The sequence below is a fragment of the Lytechinus variegatus genome, chromosome 7 (assembly GCF_018143015.1).
Source record: "Lytechinus variegatus isolate NC3 chromosome 7, Lvar_3.0, whole genome shotgun sequence".
NCBI classification, from domain to species: Eukaryota; Metazoa; Echinodermata; class Echinoidea; order Temnopleuroida; family Toxopneustidae; genus Lytechinus; species Lytechinus variegatus.
The window spans coordinates 41,853,119-41,876,838 of NC_054746.1; the positions used below are offsets into that span (position 1 = coordinate 41,853,119).

The window sequence follows — 23,720 nt, forward strand, 5'->3', positions numbered from 1 at the left end:
CAAAAACCCGTTACTGACCGTGCCATGATAAATATTTATTAACATATCACGCGTTGACCTCATTTGTTCACAAGTATTAACAAATCAGAGAGCATAGCACCAGGGTCGGTTCATTATTATGCATATGCATTATACGCTAGCCGTGGAGCTCGGAGCGGCTAGCCGCTAGCGGGAGAGCGACATCAAAATACTAGCGCAACGCAGCGCTAGCGGGAAGCCTAGGCACGCCACACCGGCGCAGCCTGACCGTATACCGGTCGCATATCCTAGCATGCAATGCATAGACGTGTCTGATCAAGTTCACCTAATCGATCGACTGATTGACTTTATACGTTCTTTTGTAACTATTAGTATTTGAACGTCGGCGACCAAGCAGACGATGTGTGCAAGTTATCTCATCTGCATGAACAGAGTAAGAAACACTGAACTTTTCTAAATTACCTTGAATGCCGGTACATGAATAATCTGTCGTACAGCAATACAATAGCGGATTCTGAACCGCGAGCCGATATGCAGCATCGGCTTTTTTATAGCGTGTAAACGCGATAAACTTGCATCGGCTCGCGGTTCAGAACCGGCAATTTGCACCAACAAAGTAGTAGGATGGGGGGTCGGGTGTCCGGACACATATATTTTTGAAGCCTTCTTTTTTTCGTCTTTGGATTACACTAAAAATATTAATTCAATAGTTGCAATCATCTTCTATTTTGTTCTCTATAACATTTTGTACTAAAAATTGATGAAACTTTGCTTGTATTTTTTTCCAAATAAAATTGATAGTCCGGACACACAACAACTGGGTATAGGTTCATAACCGCAAGCCGATGCAGAATCGACTTTTTTTTACTACGTGTAAACAGAAAGCCGATTAGACATATATCGCCCTCACTAAATTGATATCACCCTCGTCTACGACTCGGGCGAAATAAATCTAGTTTGGGCGATATATGTCGTTTCTCCCCCAGGCCAGTCAATATTGCTTTATTATCACCCGTATCAGACATCTGAGCTGGTCATTTACAAAACCGTATTTCCCTACATTCTCTGAATATCGGAAAGGGGTAAGTATATTGTTTGTATTTTCCTAGGTCTCAATGCGCGTATTGACTTTGCATGCAGAGACAACACAAAATATACTAGTACCTTTGCATTTTCCCTCACGGTCTCATCCGGGCCTTTGAGGATGCGTCGTCTGAAAAGATACGCTTCATAATGATCCGCGCATCAACACTCTACGTCATTATGAAGACAACGCTGGATCTGGGCGCTTGCCAAGTAGGCCTCATAATGGTAAAGTGCAGAGCCTAGACCCTGATAACACAAAATAAATCTTTAATGGTGATATTTTTAAAGAAATATCACTATTATCATAATATTTGTTCTAGATATCTGATTTGGATGATATAAAAATATTGACTGGTTCTTCTTTCAAGGAACATATAGTATATTGCCCTTAAAGACCCATGTTGCCCTCGTCTAAAGACTCGGGCCAATATGATTCTTTTGCTGGCAATATATTTGATGTTCAAGGCCAGTCATACCATTCCAAAGGAATTGAATTGATCTTTACAAGAACATGATATCGATTGTTATTTGATAAAGTCAGGGGCGGAAATCTCTCCCAAAAGGTAGGGGGGACACAGGGGCGGATCCAGCCTCCGCCAATAGGGGGGAGGCGGAAATTTGTTTCAGCCATATTTTCCACGATCGGGCGCTCGAAGATGATTTTGGTTTGTTTATTTGAAGGTGTATTCCTAATTAGTCCTATTTTAGCTTTATTCTTATGAGTTAATATATAATATCAAAATCCTTATTTATATGATGCGAGCGCGAAGCGCGAGCTAATTTTTTGGAAATTTTATGTATTTTCTCCTAAAATTTGAACTGATTCTGGGCAATGTTTGTTATCCTGAAAAAGATGTGTATGTAACTTAATAATTACTACGAACGCAAAGCACGAGCAGAAATGAACTGATGGAAAAGATACCCGTTAAAGTAGCATTTAACAATCAAATAATGCGAGCGCGATCGAAGCGCGAGCTGATTTTTTGTGGGGACATTTTCACCTAAGGAATGGAAATTCTAAGCACAGTTGTAACTCAAGCAGAATAGGTATATAAGTAAACAATTAATGCGAGCGGAAAATTTCGAGATTTAGTCCTGTAATATTTACTGAACGAGGCACTCTATTCATGTTTTGTAAATCCTGAAAAGTAGTATTAATAATGCGAGCGCAATTTTATATACGTTTTGAACTGGTACCTGTTAAGGACTGCTTGCACTCATTAGCGGCGGAAGCCAGAAAATTTAGAGGGTGTCCACAAACAAAAATTTTTGACAAGCAAAAAAAACACAAAAAAAGGCATCATTATATTCAATTTATGAGCTGCTAACCAAATAATTTTTAACAAAAAAAAAAAAAAAAAAAGGTCATCACCCTAAATTTTAGGGGGGGACGCAGGAAAAAATTTGACAAGCAAAAAAAAAAAAGGGGACCGTCCCCCCCAACTAAAATTTAGGGGGGGACACGTCCCCCCCCCCCCGCTTCCGCCGCCTATGCTTGCACTTAGCCATAAAGGCGTTACATAATTCAACAATAAAAAAGCTGAAAAATTTTGAACTTTCTAAAGAATGGAAAATTTTAATCCGTTTTTGTAATCGTGAACAGGATCGCTATAAAATTTAACGATTGATACGAGCGCGAAGCACGAGCAGAAAAAAAATAATATTGTGATCTGAAACTGGATAATGATTTAAATTAGAGAACAAGTTGAGTATCTGAATAAACATACACGAGCGTGTTTCATAGTTAGACCTAGAATCTAGGCATTCTAAATACAACTTTAATCATGAAAATCATGAAAACTTGAGACTTAGACCTAAAAATGGGCCAATCTGTTCATGTTTTGTAAATCATCAAGAGGATGAGTAATATGGGGTGTTCCTACATTAATAATGTGAGCACAAAGCGCGAGCAGAAAAAAAATGATATTGTGATCTGAAACTGGATAATGATTTTAATTAGAGAACAAGTTGAGTATCTGAATAAACATACACGAGCGTGTTTCATAGTTAGACCTAGAATCTAGGCATTCTAAATACAACTTTTAATCATGAAAATCATGAAACTTTGATATTCCGATCTGAAAAAAAGGGTCAATTTCAGCTTTATATTTCAAGCACTTTGTAGAAAAATTGTAAGGTGGATATGGATCGCACTTAAAAAAGAGCTGATATTATTATTACTTTGAGTTTTGACATAGGACCGGGACATCCTTACGGCATGTCATCATATGAAAATAATGACTATCTTCCTATTCCTCTTGCTGAGCGCGAGATGAAACAAAAGGGACAATTTAATTATTAAATTAATATCTTATTAATTAATGCCTAATGAGGGCGCGAAATCTGATGATATCATGGCATAAAAATTGACAGTTCACTTTTGTGATTATTAATAGGATGCATCAGTTATTATATTTTTAACCATTAATGCGAGCGCAAATCGCGAGCTAAAATTTTAGATAAACTTTCATGAAAAGGGGATTTTAAGTAGTTTGTTGTATAATCAATATTGAAACATTTATATAACTCGCCAATCAAAATGCGAGCGCGCAGCGCGCTAGCTGATTCGTCTTGACAATCAGACCTAAAAAGGGATATTTTGAAAAGTTTATGGAATACACGAAAACAATAGGTACCTGATAAAACAAAATTTGCGAGCGCGCAGCGCAAGCAGCAAATGTTAACATTCAGACCATAAAACTGACATTTTTACAGAGCACTTAAAAAAAAAATTGTAAATTACACAAAATAATGAAATTTCGATTTCCGAGGTGAATATGTCTTCTATATTGACTTCCAAACTTGATATTCAAACCTTATATTGAGCAAGAAATGTAAATCGAGCGCGAAGCGCGTGCGAAAATTTTATATAGTGCCACGAAAGATTCTTCTTATTTTCCAAGTCTTTTATCATCTTATTTTATGCACTCGTCGTCCTTCTCTTCTTTTCTCCTCTCTTTTCCCTCCTTTTCCCCTTCTTTCTTTCCTTTTTTTCTTTTTTTGCTCCGCCAAGGGGGGGGGGGCCTCGGCCCCCTGGATCTGCCTATGGGGACAAGGGGCGGAAAATTTGACAAGCAAAAAAAGGTTATCATCGCCAAAGTAAGGTAATCTCGTCCAAAAATACATGTTTTATTTCGATTAAGAATGATGTATTTCTTACCATCATAAAAGACCTAAAATAGTAGGGGGGACATTTGATATTGTGTCCCCCCTACTATTTTGAGTAGGGGGACCTGTCCCCCTTGGATTTCCGCCCATGGATAAAGGGAAAAATATAAAAACATCAAAAGTCAAATGTCCCATTTCTAGCCTCTTTTTCTCTACTATTTGTGTCTCTATCGTAAAGGGTATACAAAAAAAAATCATAGGTATAATTTCATTCATATGAAATAAAAAATATACAGCAAAGTAGGAGCAGATAAGGACAAATAATTCATTCTATTGTTTTTTCAATTATTTTTTCTTCTTAACGTCTCTTACTTTCTTTGATTGATTTAGGTTATTTCTTTTAAAAAATAGTTCAAATATTTGTATTTAAAAATGATAATTTTTACACATTGATTAAAGTAATAATTATGATTTCAGACTGTAAATCTAATTCATTACCATTGTTTTGTTAAAGATTTGTTTGTTGTGCTCTATTTTCTAATCTAAGTTGCTGCTCATCGTCTAACCTAATGTTATTTCATATATATTTTTTTTACTATCATGCTACCACCATCTATCTTGAATGCTCCTCTCATGTCATCATTTGATTTTAAAAGATGGAAGTTGCTGCTACACTGTTAAAAAGAACCTGATTTTACAGAAAAAAAATTGCAGAAAGCAATAACAGAATCATTCTGTAAATATATAAAACAGGAATTTTTCTGCAATTTAATAGAACAGGTCTGTTTAAAAAGGGGAAAAGAGTGTTTTATTTAAGGAAATTTGTAAGGTTTCATACACCAAATACCAATTTCCTGTAATTTTACATGATATGAAATAAGATTACGCAATCTGGTTAGATTACAGGTGTTCTCGAGACTCTGCTGCATGAACTTCTTTTATTTTAAAGAAAAATGTTCGAACAGTCTGACAGTGTATCATTTTTGGCGTTCAACGATTTCAGGGATAAAGAAACGACGATCTGGCGCGCTGTGCAGTGACTGCCGGGCTCAAGCTGAACTATTCAAAATGATTTGTTGTTGAATATTTAGATTTCTTTTTTAAGCAATGAAAAAAATATGGATTTTTAATTTTTTGAAAGATTCAGAAATTGAATAGCAGTAATAAAGTATTCTATCATCCAACGAAAGAAAGATATTATTTGGAATTATTATTCTGACTTATGCGGTGATTCTAATTGAATGTATGAAGTCATTGACTGGGTGTGAATTTCTTTTAGTTAAACCGAGACAATTCGTCACAAGGGAAAACGGTTTTTTAATTACTTATAGTTGGAAATAAAGACACTCAAAAAGTAGGAAGGGCAAATGGATTCAGTGATATACATATATATATATATATATATTATATATTTATATATATGTATGTGAGATGAGATCAACTCAAAAGATGACGCAGGAAACCATTCTTAGCTTTAACATCTCAAGAGCGTTTGGTGCACATGCATATATATATGTATGTATATTAATGCCAATCACTTCTTTCATTTATTTGTGATTTTTTGGCAGTTGGTATAAAAAATGCTTTAAAACAGTTGGAAATTTACTTATTTTCATTTAAACAAATCAATCTAGCAATCAGGATTTTGTTAAAAGATTATTAATTACATGCAAAAGCAAAGTTTAAATTGTGATTTTCAATCCAAGAAGTTTAGATGCTATCATTATCATTATTATCATAATCATCATCATTATTTTTTACCATTAATATTATCACTATTATAATCTTTATTTCCGTAATCATCATCATCATCACCATAAAGCACCTGCGATAGTAAAAATAATACCGCTCTTCTCCAAGGCGCTCGATATTCCTAAAAAAATCAGATGAAGATCATTTGAAGATACACGTCTATACACAAGGGAAGGGAAGCGGCAAGGATTTAAAACCAAACCTTAGAGCAATGTTTTGCCTTGGAATGGCGTCACCCATTTTTTGTGGTATGCGAATAAGTACAAATATCCACCTCGCGTTATATGATGACAGCGATGTAAAACGATCCCAGTTGTGACACATTTTGCCCTCTCGTGTATTTTGCATTTGGCTTTCAAATTCTTCATCCTTTCAGGCCTTCGTGGTCAAAGGAAGGTGAAAAGATAAATCTACAGATTTACCGAGGGTCTGTAGCAAAGTGCCTTTGGATGATGTCTCCGTAAAATGAAGAACACTCTTTGTACAGATAGTAAGAGAATGCGATACTCTAACCACAAATATACCCTGCATAGGATTTCAATAAGGTTACTTAGAAGTGACATTGGAATGCTCCAACACTTTGTTTCTTTATGTTTTTTTCCAATTCAAGTTCCCTTAAAAAGAATTAATCAATGTGAAAGTCAACTGGTGATTATAATCAGTTATTATGCAATTCGATGAATCAATTTAGGATCTATTGACACAAAACAGAATCAAAACGTTAATGACAATAACTAAAAATCAATTCAATGTTTTACATCTTAACGCTCGAGTTTATGTCAAAGGATTAAAAATCATTACCAGTAATGGGTTGGATTCTCAGACTGCTTTCGCTTCAACTATAATAAACAAAAATATCTTAATGTCATTATCTTTCTCGAATTTTATAGATTATGTTACATTATTACGGAAAAATACTCATTTTCCGTTGTTACGGGGAGATTCCCGTTGTTGTGATTCGCGTACATCCCACAAAGGTTTTTCTTTCTATTTAATTTCTTCGGTCCTTTCTTCGAGTGTATGTAGAAAAGGAGACAAGGTCAGGCAGAAGAAGTCGAAGTAATTCATAAAATGCATTTCTATTGCGAGAGATTTCAATAAACTTACATCAGTGATGAATAATTTGCAACTGTATCTATGTTGTGCTTTTCTCTTGAAGTCACCTCTGAAAATCACTTTTGGATCCTCTTTCATTTTACATGCGATTGACACTCAGCTTAGGTGTTTAAAAAGCCAAGATATTGTGTCAAAATGAACCCATGGCCATTGCCATCTCAGATCTTCTGGGCTATTTATTCCCAGTGGCTTTATATCCATCAATGGTCTGTTCATGATGCATTACCAAGTTTAGACCCCCCCCCCACCACAGATAACTTGCAGTGAATTTGAAGTATCCGTGGTGTAGAATACGCGGTGTCGTCTTCCAGTAAAGAGTGGTACTTGGCGATGCGATGGGACAGTTTGATTTATGCCAAGTCATGTGAAATCATGGTTCCATTTCACGCACTTAAACACTTCGACGCTTTTGTAAAGTTCTGTGTCAAGATCTTTCTTGGTCATGACTTTCGTGTACCCATTTCTCTCCATCACAATGAATTAAATGTTCCTATTTGCTACGTGGGAATCATACTAAGCGCAGACGTACTGATATAGTTTTAATGAGAATATTGTCACCCCATGTACTTTCATGTAATTTGTTTTCAAAATAAAAACACTAAAACAGAACGAGATAAAACTTTGGCATGATGTCATTACATATCTTCCACCATTTAGAAATAGTGTAAGCCAGATTCTGAGAAGGAATGTATAAGTATAGTACCCTGATGGCCTTAAAGTCGGTGTTATAGCCAATTTTGTGTATATAGCCGTATATTAAAACTTGTAAACTGTTTTACATCAAAACAAATATCCCACAACAGGAATAATATTGTACTTAATCTACCAATCCAATTTGGCTTTGGATTTCGCTACTTTTATATATCAATTGCAGTTCTGATTTTTTTTTAATCTAAATCTATTATCAAGTTATTACAAGCGATTAAGTTTTTATATGTTAAACTATGGAGAATGTAACCGTTTGTCATTTACAGAATACCATTGTATACCTAACATTGATCAGGATAATAAGCATTTTGATGAAGACAACAAAAGGCAGTTATGAGAATAACATAACCGAAAAAATGTTTTACAGCATAAATCGACAACATTTCGTATAGTCTGATTCACGATGTGCTACAAAAAAGGAATTTGCCATTTCAAATTAAAAATGGAAAATATCTTTACTCAGCATAGCGAGGAATACACATCATAAACACAATAAATGTAAAGTAATCTAGAAAGGTTTTAAGACAAGTGGATTTTAGGAGTTACTGTAACGGCAAGTAAATACCATTTGCATCACGGATTCTTGTAATCATAATGAGATCGGCATGCTCATAGCAATTTGGGTTTCGTATAAGTATTACCTCTGTATCATCTTATTCTAATTTCACTGCTTCGAAGATCTTTCTGCTCGAGAATAGCGGATTTTAGTTTAATTTTTCTTTTCTCTTTGTATTTACATGATAACAGCCTGTGCACATAAAGCACACTGCCATTACCAATAGCTTAATGTACAGACTTTCTAGGCCGCGAGTACGTTAAAGAAGAAAAATTGCACTTTCTTGTATACACAAAGGATGTAGGAATAAATCTTAAAAACATCTACGAAGTCACCGCTATATTCATGTTCATAGCATACAGACTTTTTATTACAAAAATCCAAGTGAAGACTCTTGTGTTGTCATTTACCTTTCTTCTGCTTGCATCTTCTTTCCTGACCGAATTCTTGAGCATTTTTTCATCTTCATTCAGGCTCATGAGCCGCTTTGAAATAGAGCCACAGGTAAACCCAAGTAGGATGACTGGTACCAAGAATAACACCCCGAACAGAAACAGATTGTAAGCCTTGGAGAAGGCAGGACTGATATCAAAGAATCGATCACTACAGATTCCTCGACGGATTAATCCCATCTCGCTCTGGAAGTGGTAGCGGAGGACTTCATAAGGGTAGAAGTACGGGGAAAGGATGACAAGAGGAGCAAGCCAGATAATGACAATAGTCCGAAGAGCTCTTGAACGGGTGTTGAAGGATCGTGCTTTCAGAGGATGGATGATCACCAGGTATCTGAAAGACAAAAGAATTTGAAAATACATGGAGAGAGTTAGAAATTATGAGAGACATTGTTATTCTACTTTGCATTAAGAAATATGACAATTAATCAGTCTTGTTTGAGAAAGAAAAGGACATTATAATACACAGTTGTGCTCAAAAGTTAGTTAACCCCAACAGAAAATGCACTCCATTATGCTTAGTGTTGAATGAAGACAACAACACTACATTGTTCGGCAAGCCCAGAAAAAAAAATACTGATCGTAATATTTTATCACCTGATTTAACAAACAAATATCTTAAATATTGGAGAGCTTGAACACTTTAGATATGTTAATTTTCTGGTGGGTTCACTAAATTCTGAGCACCACTGTATGTAACAAGATAGACGATTGGATTTATGATGGCATTCGAAATATTTGTTGCTTTTAACTGAGATTTTTGAGACTTTTGACTCAGAAAGAAATGAGTACTGCAAAGAAAATATAATTCGACAATAAAAAGATTAAGAAAGCCTGAACTATGCTGCAGTGCACCTGTGTTATATTGGGAACTCGTTGATATTCGAAACATTGGTAACCGTTATTAGTAACGATTTTATGATTTTGCTTTGTTTATTTAGTGATCAATATACGCGCACTCACTAAAATGTTATGAATTTACGGCTCCGTTGCGTTAAAGTTACTATTATGGTAACTTTGCCATATAATGGTAACGCTGATCAGCAACCAATCAGAAGCAAGGATTCCATGCAAGTTACCATTGCATGGCAATGACACATTAATAATAATTTTTATGCAACGGAGCTCAGATATTTATTCTGTTTATTGCATCCTGACACATTTCATTGGGCGATTGTTATCCAATCGTTATTTATTACAGGTTGCTGATTATTTGAATCATATTGTTTCATCGTCTTGCTTCTTATCTTGCCGGGTTTTAATAGTCTAGCTATTTTAGTAAATTTTCAGTTCAATCAAATAAATCGCTAATTATTTATCTGCATGCCAGGCGAGAGGGTGTTGACATAGCAAGTAACTTACTTTTTTCGGACGAGCCAAGTATGAAAGGGTTATTAAGCTTTCATCTTTACAACTACACTACTGCAATTGAAGAATCGCCCTTTCGCTGACAATAGTGCGATGTTATAGCACGCCTGGGGATAGGACATTATTATTGATACAGAATTGCAAAACGATTTACCCCTCTCTGTTTCAGTAAATATATTTTCATTTATTTCATTAACATGTTATTGGTTTTGAAACGGAAATCCATATTGCAGCACCGATCTCTCAATAATTCTCCAAGGATAACTGCAGCTCACACCCCCAGGTCCAATGTGTAGTCCGCCATGAGATAGCGGCGCCATAGTTGACAAAAATTGTGTCTCCTTCAGAAGCTTGTTCCATTTGCTCTGTGTAAGACTACATAGATTGACAAGAGTGTAAAAAACTTTGTTAAACGGCATTCGATGTTTAAATAATTCACCCAATTCACAGACCGGCCGTCCTGTATGATTGATTAGTCTATACGGGAATGCTCATAACATGTAGCTTAAGTTGAATGTCTCCTATTGGATTATATGTGTCAAGTTCAAGGGTAATATGACCACCAAAGAAACGTGGATGGTGTTACCCGTCACGTGCCTCAACGTTCCATACGCTTGCTCACTTTGCAAATATTTCCTTCATTGATTCGTATATCGTTATGAATACTGAAAAGAGAATGATCGTTTTGATTTAGAGCTTGGCGCCGCATTTAACCTCCCCACTTCCTTCATTGCTTTCTCGTTGGGGGAATATAATGCACTACTAAAACGCGGAAAAATTGTATTACTTGCTAAATAAGATACGCTTGAGTTGCACAAAATAGACACCAGACATAATTTAAAAGAATGTCAATTTTTATAGTCAAATTGTAATTTAATGCAACTAATTGCTGAAATTTCGAACATATTCAGACAATAAAAAAGTTAGCTCTGATTTAAAGTTTTCTGTGTTTTTTTTTCAAACTGGTTGCATAGATTTTGTCATTGGGTTGAAAGGTAGTCAAAACTTTATTTGCTCCAATGCAAATGAAGTTCTGATTCATTCACCATACAAAAAAAATACGACATCGTGTTAATACAGGTAGATTCAAAAGAAGCGTCTTATTTCTTGCAACACTTCCAAGAAGCTGTATTGTGCATTATTATTACCGAGCCTTCGCACATTTAGCAACATTAGATATAATGATTTGAGTTTTGGCTTCACTCTGTCACCATTAGTTTACTATTATTGAAGTCTTAACGTGTCCTATTAAGTATTAGACATGAAGAACGGAGCTAACTAAACTACTTGAAAGTACTAAGTCGAATGAAGGAAGAATTCTTACTCACACGTCGGAAACTTTTTTTTAATTATCATAATGGACACGATGATTTAAAAGTGTCTCGATCTAACAGCCATTTCGCCCCTTCCATACAAGCCCCTCTTATGTTTTATATGAGTCAATAGTAAAATGATGGGGAAGAGTCTATGTTTACTTAAGGCAGGTGCTCCCTGCAGTTGATCCCTGGTGAAATGTTATGCCATATGTCCCATCTTATCCAAATGTCATAGTTATATTTTAATCTGACTGCTAAGATGCAACGAAATAATGTTTAAAGTATCCCCCAGGGGAATCAACATGTCATGTTTTATGCGTTCTGCTGGTAATCCTGTCTGTTAATGATTTATAAAGCCCTTTTCATCATAACCGCCACAATCAATCATCCCCTGGTTTACAATTTCTACTATTTCTGTTAACATAACAATATAATGATACTGAAAATGTAATGTACAGAAGGCCTGGAACAATTACACAGATGCGAACAAATAATATAGGAAAGGAAAAACAAGTCATGAAATTATGTTAATAATCTTAACATACTGTGTTTTCCTCTCACGATGAATGCCTTTAGAATTACAGAAGAATTCATTTTACCTGTTTAAAAATAATTCTCCATTACAAGTATTCCTAACTATATTTTTTACAAAGCATTGAAGCTCTTAATATGTCTTTTATAAATAATATTTTCATGGATGCTTTTGTATAAAAAATTATGTTTATAATGAAGTGTATGTAGATAGCTTTAATATGCTCTTCCGAAGAATTTCCCCCGGAAACAACTTTGTTGTGCTAACATCTGTCTGAATATACCTGAACACTCACATTCATCCAATTGCATCCACTACTCTCAAAGTGCCAAATTGCATTCTTCTCAGTGCGATTCCTAGTGTATCTTACTTCACTCAAGTTTCAACAAAACGAGTTTCTAGAAGGGTAGACATGAGTGCGATAATAATCTAAGAAATGGTTTAGAACCTCGTAGTTGCTCGGCTGACAATCATCACCACTGATCATCGCCTCCAAAGTTCCGCTTCCAAATCTAGGCGCTGCCGCTTACATAAGTCACTTTTCATCAACGGCTGCCCCCTATACCTCCTTCTTCTTTCCAGCTTTGCCAATCTTCAGAAGCGATTGCTCTTATTTAGCCTAAGTAACATATGCCTGAGGGACTGTCTTTATAACGAGGGAGAAACAGTCATTCCGAGTTATGGCAGTTCGATGACCCCCCCCCCCCAAAAAAAAAAGGTGAAACAATTCCAGAATTGGAAGGCAGACGAAAAATCTAATGTCGCATTTTATTTTCATTCCGGTGAAGAGAAACTGGGTTTAGGATCGTTACTGGACGGTGGAAACTCTATACATTCTTCAGATTACATACTGATAAAGAATGTATCATGTATATTCCTTGTAGGATGTTAGCCATTATCATCCTACTCTCTAGAGATCTCTAGACTCGCTACATTTATATCTTTACATCAGTAACAGAAAAAAAATCAACTTCCAGTGTCATTTAGATTTTTGTTCAAATATATAATGTAAAACGATTATAATTTCGTATCAAATTACTCTGCTGTACTTTCATTCGACAGATGGGATAACTGCGAAGGAACTTTTGATTTAAGTTAGATTTTGAATCATAGTGGTGTATTCACTCTTCTCATAAAACACGATTGACATTCTAAATAGAAATAGATTAAAGTTACACGCATATTGGTTGGCTAAATATCAAAGAAAAAACATTTTAAGGTTGCATTTTCTCATAAACATTTCGAAACAGTTTACGGAGCAGTTTATGTTATTTTATTTAGCAAATCTGCACGTTTCCCTCTTAACACCTCATGCATGAGGAAAAACCTTTTTGAAGAGTGCATGTATTATAAATTATTGGTCTTTGTGAAATATTTTATTACATTATCAGTATGTCGAAAACTATCATAAAATTAAGTTTTTAATGGTCACAAAATTTTACCCCAATCGTAAAACCTGCTCCCTGACTCATGACGCTACGGATTGTGGTAGATCGTGCATCTGGTAGGATGAGGAAGGACAAAAAAAGCTGCATCGTGAGATACTCCATGTTGCAAGTATAGTGTCTTGAATCCATTTTCTACTCGAGTTCTTTGTATCACCAGTCTGCAGGCGATTAAGACAATGTTAGCTGTCAATCCTACACTTGAACATGGAGGGAGTGATTCATTACGATCATTTATGATCGAATACTGGGATACTTCGGGGGTATCAATAAACATATTTCAAGAAAAATTAATGAGGAGTTGAAAATTATTTCAGTTTTATGTTCTCCATGATCAAAATATCAACAAAAATATTTTTGGGTTTGCATATTTTAGGACTGAGTGATTTTTTTCTAACATTTGTTAAAATAACACAAAATAAACTATATTAACTTTACAGATTTTCTTACATAATTTGTTTCAGATCGATGTAATAATTTTAATAACCGATTTTCATTAACGACTAAAAATCAACAACATTCTATGAAAGATTTTTTCAGCTTTTTATCTGGAAAATATATTCAGTAATAATGAAGACGGATAAGCAATTGACTTAATGCATTTTGTGAACTACAGGTAAATGGGTTTATAGTTTTATGTAGGCCTACAATTAGATGTCATGTGAAATATCACATAGCTCTGTAAATTGCAGGGCAAATGTGTTAAAATCCTCATATTGAGAATGATGAAAAAGATGATTAACTTAATCTCTAGTGACATAGAAAGCGTGTAACTAAATAACTTTGTTGTAATATCCCATTCTAAACATAAATCCTTCTTCCTTACATATAGTTTCTAAAGACGAGGCCTCACGAGGTCGCCGTGGCAAAACTTAGATGATTTGACTATCCCAAACCGACAGATTAGATCAAGAAGACCATCATACACATGACTGAACTGGTATCATGACTGATTGATTGCTTACAGAACAATGTCTAGAGTAATCTTTATCGAGTCGAAGAATGATTGTTTCCAATCGCTAGTCTTAATTCTGACAAGCCTTACTCTGATCACAAAATATATACGCGTTTCTTTATTCACAAAAGACGCCTTTATTTTTCATGCCATTTTGCCTTATTATTTCATCCCCACCCACTACCTCTCTCATGATCTCTCTCCATCTCTGCCTTTCTCGTCAGCAATATCGGTTAAGGGAGTGGTTCAGTACAATTTACACGACAAAGCTGCCATGCGGTGCAATGGATTTGGTAGCTTAAAAGAATCGTCTATTGAAAACTACTGAGAAATAGCTTCATGAATGGATCCACTGATGGGTTCATATCTTATTAAGACTGCATTGCTTCGCTATGTGGAAATTTTAGATTTTCAGAAGATTACGAATCGGAGTGTGAAGTGATAGAATATGTTCAAGAGTTGTAAATTTTAGGGGGTCTTCTTTTTCTTCTTGACCTTATCCTCTTTTCCAACTTTAAGAAAATGGGTTCAGCATCAACTAACGAATCAAATTCAGCATTAGTAGTATTGAATGAAATTTTCCTTTCTCTTTAGTTTGTTTTCTTGTGCTACATTACGTAAGGGAACACGTCACATAAACTTGCCCTGATTAAACACCTGCGTCTCCATCATATATGACTTCATTAAGTTCGTTTCTCCGACGTGTTATATTTTATCCATAACCGATGTACACAACTAAATAATGTTATGATAAATTAAGATCTTTAAAGATAAATAGATAATAATTATATATAACATCGCTGAAAATTCCAGGCTCATCAGTTTGATAAGAAACAATGAGAAATAAACTCGAAGAAAATCTGAGTACAGTGCAATCATACCATTAAATGATTTGGAATTGATACCGGGAATTATCAATACCAGCTGAATATTTTAAATCTTTAATTTTCATTTAGGAAAACGACGTGTAACTAAAAGGTCTTTTTCTTTGACATAAATGAGGTATTCCTTCACAATCGGATTATGTTAACAAAATAGAAAACAATATTTAGTAAAAAAGTGTTCATTTATCCCAGGTTGGTTAAAAGATTTATTGAATTATAACCAGTTATTTTTCGTCAGTTTTTTTTCCCAAAAGAGCCAAAACGCCTCGCATCAATTTCCCTGGTTTACATTGATTAGCCAATCTTTAGTTTACATAAGAAAAACAAATTCTAATTATACTGGACTGTGATTACTTAACAACTTCATAATTTACATGTACAAATGTTCATTTTTTTCAGTTGATGAATTGAAAATATGGTTCGTATTTACATTACCACCAGACAAGCATGTGTAAGATATACTTCCGGCTTTAATACACAGTTGAAATATCCCCTTAAAATAACCACATTTACATATAGTCCAATCTTGCACATTTCATTCTTCATTCTATGCAAATGTAACAAAATGTAAAGCAAATTAAAGAGTCATCAAGTGTATTCTGATGGAATCAATAAAAATAACCCGAAAAAACACTTCTTACGAAAGAAAATGTGTCTCATCAGAATTGTAGCTTTAGCCAGGTGACTGGTGATGTCCGTTTTACACATTATTTTCACGCAATTGATTAGACCTCGCCAACACCTACAACGATTTTATTATTTAGGCTTATAGGTATATGTGTATATATTGAATTGAATTGAATACCAGAAACATCTTGCCATAACAGCCGCATATACTGAGGTATATCTCTCTCCCTCTTTCTCTTTATTCTACTCTCCCCCTCTCTATCTCTAGTTATCTCTTGCCTGTCTTTATTGTTACAATGAATGATTATAGTTTGCTCGCGTTTGCCTCTTTCAGCTAATGTCAGGAATTGCATAAAAACCTTTCGTTGTTTTCAATCGTTAGAAACCATCTGACCAATATGCATATTCCACAGCATGCTCTATTACGGTGTTTCTTCTCTTCAGTAAAATAAACTCAATAAGGGGATGGTGTTATGGATAGAATTTTAGACATGGGAGCCGTTTTATTACCAAGTGATTATGCCAGAAATGCGTGCTTTTTCTCCATCCCTTAAAATAAATGACGTACGGCTTACGTCTCAACTTCGTCAGTAAAATAATATTATCCTTTCCCCTTCATAAGTTAAGGGAGACTATATCACACATACGTAATTCTACTTTTGTACCAGGTGTGTTACACAGGTGCTTTTATCGTAACGAATATTAAATAGCTTGCATATCACAGTTCAGATGTCAACCGTGTTTATCTATAAGCTCAATTTGAAATCAGCAGACTGTCTATCAACATTACTTAGCAGACACTTTGTTAAAACACCAGAAGAAAGTTTAGATCTATTGGCTCTTAAAAATCCTGTCATTTTGTAAAATGTCTCACATTAGGAACAACCTTACAAACATAAACTGATCGGATTCTTGCTTCAAAATGCATGATAGTTTATTATACAGTGCGTATAAAAAAAGGTTTACATTTAGAAAAAAATCCTGTAAACATTTAGGCAAATGACGATATAACTGTCGAAAAATATTTCCGCTTGAGTGAGCACCACTTACTTTTGAAAAGTTAGTGAAAAATAATTTGCGCAAAATTAAAAAAACCTTAGTAGACCTTAATCATAAATAACACATGGAATTTAGCTAGAAAATTGATTTCAAGATATCTTTTACCTTTCTAAACTTGTTTCCTTGCCCAAAACACTTCAAAGAGTACCATTGTGCCCCACCCCCACTCCCCCACACACCGAGGCCATCTTGACGACATTTGCTTTACACTGAGCTGTGATTTACATGAAATGGCTTAGGCTTGATTTTCATTTTGTTAATCATTGTCAAGCTTGGGAAAAGTGTGGAGAAACAAGCATTAAATGAAAAATGAAATGTAAACCCGCTTTAAATGATAGAAACTTAGTGAAATATGCTGGAGATCTCTCATTTAGATTCAGTTATGTCCTCAGATCCAGCTGGCACAAAAAAGGATAAAGTTTGTGCTTACTAAGTGTTAAATTTTTTTATTTGGGTGGCAGAATTGTTACAAAATGTTTGAATGTATCCGTTTGATTTCATTTGACTAAAAGTGCAAGGCGCCTTTTCCCCTTGACACAGCGTGAAAATGAGCATTTCTGCGCAAACGGATTTCTGCGAGCTTTACATAAATGGACAGTGCTCACTCAAGTGTAACATTCTGTCAAAACTTTTACTTTCATTGGATAGATGAGACCCAAACCAAAGAATATTATGTGAAAAAATTACCCACATGTCGAATATTTTTTAATTCCCAGGGCTATTTCAAAGTGTTAACTTTTTTTGATACGCACTGTATACTCACATGTACCCAGAGAGTAACACACGTTTGGTATTATTCTGAGAGTAAAAGTACAGAGTCAAATTAGCTAAGATTCAAATCAATCAAAATATGAGACTTGAGAACAAAATGCTCTATTGATGACAATAGGCAAAAAAGCAAATATAATGATCACATCTAAACAAAAATATTTAAATATACTTGTCATATTTAGGCCATTAATATTTTGCAGATTATTAATGATGTAGAACTATGTAAACCTATTTAAATGTGGATTGTAAAAATACATTTTTAATAAGCATATGATCATCCAATTTTGATTATTATCAGGTACTTAGATCTCTCATATATAAATAGAGCCTTTCAAATGAATATATTTGAAAACATGTTGGTATAGCTGCACATTAATTTTATGGGTGGATTAGCTTTCTTTAACTCACAAGGGATTGAGAAGAAAACCATATCTAGTCATGTCATATATCAAAACTCGAAATACAGACAAATTCTAAGAAAGGGACATTTGAATATATGTGGTTACGAAGTTTGACAATGCATAACTACGATGTATAAGAATAGTGCCATCCATGAGCGATTCTGAATGATATAAAGAATTCAGTTTTATTTGACTATTGTATAAAATAAATTCATGGGCAAATCTATATGTAGCACGAAAATGATATATCAAACAAGTAAAAACTTCTCCATAAAATATAGCTTTATAAATCAACGAAGTTAATAGTTCATAGACTAATCTGCTAAGTACAATTTGAACTATAATCGATGATTTCTAAATTAAAGAGCAATTAAAGATCTTAACCCGCTGCCAAAAAACTCACTTTATAATCCATTTTTTATAGTAATTAAAATGTTCATCAGCTTCAAAATTCAAATTACGGATGTTAAGATAAGTATGTGATAGTCGGAGTGCATTGACTTAACTAAAGTTTAACGATAGAAAAGTCATCGTCTGAAACATGAAAACTGATGCGTGAAGCATTGGTGCATGGATCTTTAAGTTTCTGTCTGCATGCATGGCGTTGGGAAAGCGATATTCCCACTGGGGAAAGCTGATAGATAATGCGTTTAACTTTGATGAATAGCTGTGACTAAATTGTGGTATTCTACAAAAAAAACGTTAGTGGAATAAGAACAAGTCTTAACATCCTGTTTTTATCATTGACACTTTTCCCCACGACGAAGAGAAGTGAGATTCTTCTTTACCAACCGAGTGATCAATTTATTACGAGATCCTGAATGCCTGCTATAATTCTCTCTTAAATGGCGGGGCAAAAACTGATGGATTCTCAAGCCTTTCTCACTTAGCGATTGCCCTTTCTTCCGTTTCATCATTACTCCGATTACTATGAAAGTATGAAAGCTATATTCACATTTGAACCTATCTTCTTTAGGCTTGTATATCTTACATCCCAGCAGTGTATTGCTGATTTTTACCATCAAACAGAAATTATACGGTAAAAAATAGGAGATATTATTTGTCCTCACAGCACTTCGATCAACTTAATTCATGGCGTTGAAGAGAAGTAGCGTGAACTTAAAAATGACGGCATTCATATCGTGGTATCCATGTCAAGTATGTGAAAAAAAAGCAAAAAACAATTCTGCATCTTCTAGAATTTCTGAAATATGGCTGCGGTCCTGTAAGATTTGCAAACGTATTTTGCTTACTTACCAAAAGATTCTGTTTTCTTTGTTTTGTTTTACCTTTGGAATTTGTTTTACACTTTGGTTGGAAAAGATATGATGCTTAGAAAGAATATATTTACTTCATTCTTGAAAACATGCATTTTTCTTGAACTACTCTATTGTTTCCAGTGATTGATTCCATTTATGTTTCCTATCATTTTCCTCTCCCTTTAGTCTTCTTTAGAAGTGAGGGTTTCCATTGTATAGTAAAGGCATCTTTAGAACAAATCTCCCACTGAAAAAGCGACATTCAGATTATCTTTATATCCCCAAACATTACCAACTAGAGAGTATTATCATAATGTCTCTTGTAGCCTTTAGCGGAATCAGAATTATCTTAAACAAGCGGACCAATCGATATCACTTACCGGTCTATTGAGATGGCCACTAAGGTCCAGATACTTGTAAAAACCACTGCTGGGTTTACAAAGGCTGCAAAAGAACAAAGACCTGTACTGAACATCGCTAAATCCACATCGGCCGTGTATTCTACAAGTTTGAGGGGCATGTCAAACGTGATGACCAAAAGGTCACTGACTGCCAGACTAACAATGTAATAATTGGTTGGTGTCCTCATTGCCCGATTGGACCAGACAACACCGATGACCATAGAATTACCCGCTATTCCAAGAGCCATGATTACCACAAAGATGACGATAAAGATAATGTAGACGCTGGCTAGCTGTGTAAAATCGCGATAATGACCGAAGTATGTCCATCCACATGCCTCTGGTGCTTCAAAGCAATTCGGCGAGCTAAAATTGTCAGTTTCGAAAGAGAAAGTAGAGTTTTGAAACCCCCGATCCAAAAACGATTCCATCGCATCTGCAGCCTGTCTAACCGGTTCAAGCCTCGGGGAATCGGTCGTCTCGGTTCCCTCCATCCTCAACAATTGCTCTTAGCCTCAAAGCATTGCTGTTAAATCACACAAGAATGATCTTATCCTTACTTTCTTATAGTTCTATTCAAAGTTTGAAAACCTTCCTGTGGATGTTCTCCTCTCCACCCGTTACGTATGTTAATAATGACCCTCGATCCGTGCGTTCACGGGAGCTCCTCGTTCCATACTGACACAATCTCGCTTTGCGTGCGATACCACCCTACTTCTCATTTAGCTCGAGCCTCGAGGCACCAATACCCGAGAAGTAAGACGTAGCGTTTTATCATGAATATGCATGATATGACCACTCTAGTACATCAGCATTCTAATTCTTAAGTTGGTATATTCACCCGGATTAAATTATTTGAAAGTAGATAATAGGGTTAGGGCTCTTCTGACAAATATCGTTTAGCTAAAGAACTAATTAATGTTGCTCAGCTGGTAGTTCAAAATGACTTCAGAATTGTTTCCATATTATTTTATTGTAAATGAAAATAATACATCCGTGGGGCACAAGTTACATGCGATCCCGGTGAATACCAAATTTACAACATGTAAACCCACACTCACACTCGTGACCCACCGCCACAACCTACAATAAAACGTACATAATAACATTGAGCGTAAAAAGGGGTGGGAGCGATCATATGAGGTGTAAGTGAATACAAACCCACACGCGCCCACCACCCTCGTACATAGAAAACACACACTTGGACTTCAAGATCAAGCAATAAGAGAGAGGGAGCGATGAGGAAGAATAAGATAGGAGAGATGTATTCGTAAATGTCTAGGCATGTAGGTGAACACGAAACCGCATTAACGGCCCTCATTAGTAACAGAATCCAGTCACTAACGATTCATTACAGTTTGAATTATATATCAAATACTAAGTCAAACATGCACGATCTAAAATGTTAGTCAAATGAAAAAATAATGGCAAGTGACAAGTGTCTAATTTACTTCATGTAACTGGATTCTATTTGATAGACAGTGGAGAAATGAGGCAAAGTTTTAAGGAGGCTGAGTTTTTTAAAAGTTCTCTCATAGAAACAAAATACCAATATCTGCAATAAATTTTGCCGGTGAAATCCTGCAGATACTAAAGAAAATTTAATGACTATATGAATTATCTTTTTTTAAATTAACATGCAAAATTTGTTTTAGTGTTAGGGGTATCCTACTTCGGTACCCTGAAATATTACACGTCATCTAGGGCGTTAGTAAGGATTATACACGGTGTACATTTGGAACAGTTCTCACACGCCCGAGTCATAGCCGAAGGTGTCTAAGCAAATTGTAATAAAACTCACAATTGGTATGGAAAGAAACCAGTTAATAACAATCTTTAATTTCTTGAATTAAAATTTAAAACATAGCATTTGCTCTGAGATGCTGTCATAAAAATGTCAAAATTTTAGGATAAATAGAAAAGTCACGAGCACATTAATCGAGTTATTCAACATTGATCGTAAAGATTTTGACATAAAAATGTAAAATAGAATACAACAGTTCAGGAAGTCATCATATTACAATAGATTTTTATTTGTGTTTAAATATTGATATTGACGATATGAATCTGAAATATCTATAAAATATATATTTTGGACAAGTAAGATCTAACCTTACCGCTGAGTTTATTAGATACCAAGGGAATCATACTGTAATAAAATACGGTACTTTGTTCACCACAAAGAGGGCATTGTAGTCTATTTGATACGCTATTTGCGCTATATATGGGAAAATACAAAACATATGGAAATAATTCATGGAAAATCCTTTTCACCCGAGCTGAAGAACATTAAACTCAATAAATGATAAGTGCTAAACAAGAAAAAATACTTTTTTCCAGTGAAGTGAGTTCTTTTTATCATGGAAATCTAATTTTTGTCTTCAAATAGGCCTAAATAAAAAGTTACGTCTTAATAAATAATTAAGGAAAAAGTATCAATAAAATGCATGCTGTTAACACAACCTACCTAACCATCAAATCTCGGTCAAATTAACAAGGAAAATGGATATAGCCTAACATTATTTTGTGGATGTAAACATCTTCAAAACATTTCAAATTGCTGAAACACACTTTTAGAATGAGCTCATGTAGGTCGCAATAGCCTTACATTGTGACATTAATATAATTGTGTTGATAAAAATATGGAATTCACAATCGTGTTGTCTATGCCTGCATAGTACTATTGACAATAAGTTATATTTTTTAAATGTCTTGAATGACAATTCTTTCTTTTCTCACCATGCCCTTGAATCACTCACTCGTGCGATTGTGGGCAATCGCTCTGCCAGTTATGAGCCGAGTGTTTATTTTCGAACGTTTTTATCTTTATTAGATATGAACACACTTTGAATACGTGAAAATTGATTTTGCATAAAATATGGAATCAGATGGTACTGTATCATGGCCTTCGATTATAATGATGAGAGTGGGATTGTGTGCATGCAATGTTTTTAGAGATCTGTATGAGTTACATTTATTTCCAAGATGACTTTCACGGTACTTTGTCAGATCAAGCAAGGGTGAATGCAGGCGCGGATCGGGGGGGGGGGTGAGCGGGCTTTATCACCCCCTTCCCCTTTATTTGCTTCTCCCTATTTTTGATACAAGGAAATTATCTACTTGAATCCATGAACGATGACCTGAAACCATTTTTTGTCAAATATTCTTTGGGTAACCAGTCTTATCATTGAATGTATGCCATCAAAGCTTGATTTGAGTAGTAAGTGGTACACAAGTCATTCTCAGATATCCTATCTCTGCCATGATGGTCGTTGTTGCCTTGCCTGCATATAGTAGCAGAGCTAGACCAGAGAGTGTAGTTCATTCCCAGAGTAGTCAAGCATCACTGGTTGTCTTGCATGAGTTTTGGGTCACATGATTTAGTTCAAAGGTCAATGAAGATGAATTATGATGTACATGTACAATCCTCATAATTATCTGTGATGAATAAATTATTTGAAAATGCAATTGGTATATTTGGTAGAACTGAAAAGGTAGATTTGTCATTATACACGAAGCGATGATGGCAGAGGGTTCAGTGCAGATGAAGAGACGGTATTCCAAAAGGAATTCGGTATAATTTACGATTGGAGCTTCAGAATGGTAAGTACATTACCAGGATAGCTAAACAAACTTGATAGACGGTCCCGGAAATTGTTGAAAGTATCAAAATAATGATCGCTCCTAAAGATTTATGACAAATTGTCAGCACCATAAACCCTTCCCGTCTCCTAAAATGTAGCGCGAAATTTTGTTAACACTTCCCGCTGTCATCCAGCATGTTTGGTCGTTTGTTACCGAACATGAAACACAGCACATGAATGTTGTACATCCATCTTTATTCTGAAGGGTCTGTTAGATGTGATAAGTCACACTTTCATGTTTCCTTTCAAATGATGTCTTTATCTTATAAAATACTAGAACTATTGAGCTAAAAATCAATCC

General features: G+C 35.1%; 1 protein-coding gene across 1 annotated transcript in view; it reads right to left on the bottom strand.

The window, feature by feature from the left end:
- Window positions 1-20,449, bottom strand: part of LOC121419331 (substance-P receptor-like) — a 34,120-nt gene extending 13,671 nt beyond the window's left edge. The window contains exons 1-2 of the mRNA XM_041613745.1: window positions 19,755-20,449; window positions 8,716-9,091 (exon numbers count right to left, since the gene is read on the bottom strand). Of these exons, the coding sequence (XP_041469679.1) occupies window positions 8,716-9,091; window positions 19,755-20,269 (891 nt within the window). The 5' untranslated portion in view covers window positions 20,270-20,449. The remainder of the gene's footprint in view (window positions 1-8,715; window positions 9,092-19,754) is intronic.
- Between the last annotated feature and the right edge of the window lie 3,271 nt (window positions 20,450-23,720).